Source organism: Fusarium oxysporum, chromosome 1 (assembly GCF_000149955.1).
Source record: "Fusarium oxysporum f. sp. lycopersici 4287 chromosome 1, whole genome shotgun sequence".
NCBI classification, from domain to species: domain Eukaryota; kingdom Fungi; phylum Ascomycota; class Sordariomycetes; order Hypocreales; family Nectriaceae; genus Fusarium; species Fusarium oxysporum.
This window is the reverse complement of record NC_030986.1, coordinates 638,787-640,419: the sequence shown is the minus strand read 5'-3', so window position 1 is coordinate 640,419 and position 1,633 is coordinate 638,787. Positions and strand designations below refer to the sequence as shown.

Sequence of the window (1,633 nt, the reverse complement as noted above, 5' to 3'; positions counted from 1 at the left end):
TTCCTATATACGACTTGTACCTTCAGCTTCCAGAACCAAGGATGTTGTGATCTCACCTGGCCATGGCGAAATAGGTTATTGAAGATTATGGGTTTGCCTCCAAAGCGAAACTCAGAATCGATGCTGCGCTACTTTGCGCTGATCGCTGATGTCAAAACCGCAGGATTGACGCTGCGACGGACGCATTGGAACTATGCTTTGGCTTTTGCAACAAAATATACAGCTCGCGTGACGCCAACCGAGATGGATACTGCTCTGAGGTTGTGGCACGAGATGGAGCGATCACCCAATGTCAAAGGAAACGAAGTTACGTTTAACATTCTTTTCGATGTTGCCTCAAAAACCGGAAATTTTGCTCTTGCGGACATGATTTACAAGGAGATGGAATGCCGAGGCTATGAGTACAACCGATACCATCATGTCAGTCTGATACACTATTTTGGACTCAAGATGGACTCGAATGGAATTCGGGCTGCCTATAAAGACATGGTTGAGGCTGGTGAAATGATTGACACTGTTGTGCTCAATTGTGTAATATCGGGCCTGTTGCGATGTGGTGAGGAGTCAGCGGCTGAATTGACATATGAGAGGATGAAGTCCGGCCACGAAATGGCGCCCAATATCCCGGATAGGGACTACGGGATGGGTCGGGTCATTACTAAGGTGTTGATGATGTTTACGAGAATTGGCAAAAAGCATCCCGAGCTTCAAAAGCCGTTGCAGAAGCAAATGCAGCTCTCGCCAAACCTTCATACGTACAAGCTTTTCGTCGAGCACTACTCGGTCAAAGTTGGAGACTTGGCCAAGGTGGCACAGTTTCTTGATGAGATGAAGTTTCTCAAGATTCCCATTCACGCCACGATCTTCTTGTCCTTATTCAAAGGATTCTACTCCCATGGCGGCTTTACTGGCTCTGAATGGAGTGAGCAGCGACTCGAGGGGGTGTTGAAGGCAATGTACCAAGCAAGAGACGAAAGCATAAGAGGGTTTACCATCGATAGATGGTTGGTCATCTGGGCCTTGCGAGCTGCCAAGAAGTGCAGCTCAAACGAGACCGTTATCGAAGTTTACGATGAGATGGAGAAGCGCTGGGATATTCCGGTGGACCGACAGCCGTTCATCGAGTCCATACTTCAGACCATTCTTGACGGCGCAGACATGAAGTCGTCAACGGGTCAATGGGAAGGCCCGTCGTATCGAAGATATAAAAAAGATGGAACGAGATTATGATGTAACAGTAGATTTTGTACCACCATGTACTCCAACTTAGAATAATACCCCGGGGCTCTAGAGTTCTGTGTATAAAGATCCGGTTGACTGGGAATTGCATAGCTAGCGATTATCATAATCGCAATATCACGTATGGTTCGATATAGCTGATTGTCGAACAAATGAAATTTCGAATCAAGAGTCGAGAATGACTGATGTCTATTTCGGTTATTTACACCATATTCCACCTCCAGGCTTCCCAGTCTTTCAACCAAACAGCAAATCCAATCCGCAGACGAATAATTTACTGGGGCTTGTAGGTCTGGTAGACTGCGCAGCTCGTTAGCATATCGGACCGGAGAACATCGGGATGGAAACCACGCACCAGCAATGCCGAAGGGAGCGAAGAAGCCGGTGGCCAGTG

The 1,633-nt window shown here is 47.3% G+C and overlaps 1 protein-coding gene across 1 annotated transcript; it reads left to right on the top strand.

The window, feature by feature from the left end:
- Positions 1-36: 36 nt before the first annotated feature.
- FOXG_11050 (uncharacterized protein) lies at positions 37-1,369 on the top strand. Its single transcript, XM_018390541.1, has one exon. The coding sequence runs from the start codon at positions 88-90 to the stop codon at positions 1,228-1,230; it is 1,143 nt and encodes a 380-aa protein (XP_018249023.1). The 5' UTR covers positions 37-87; the 3' UTR covers positions 1,231-1,369.
- Positions 1,370-1,633: the final 264 nt, after the last annotated feature.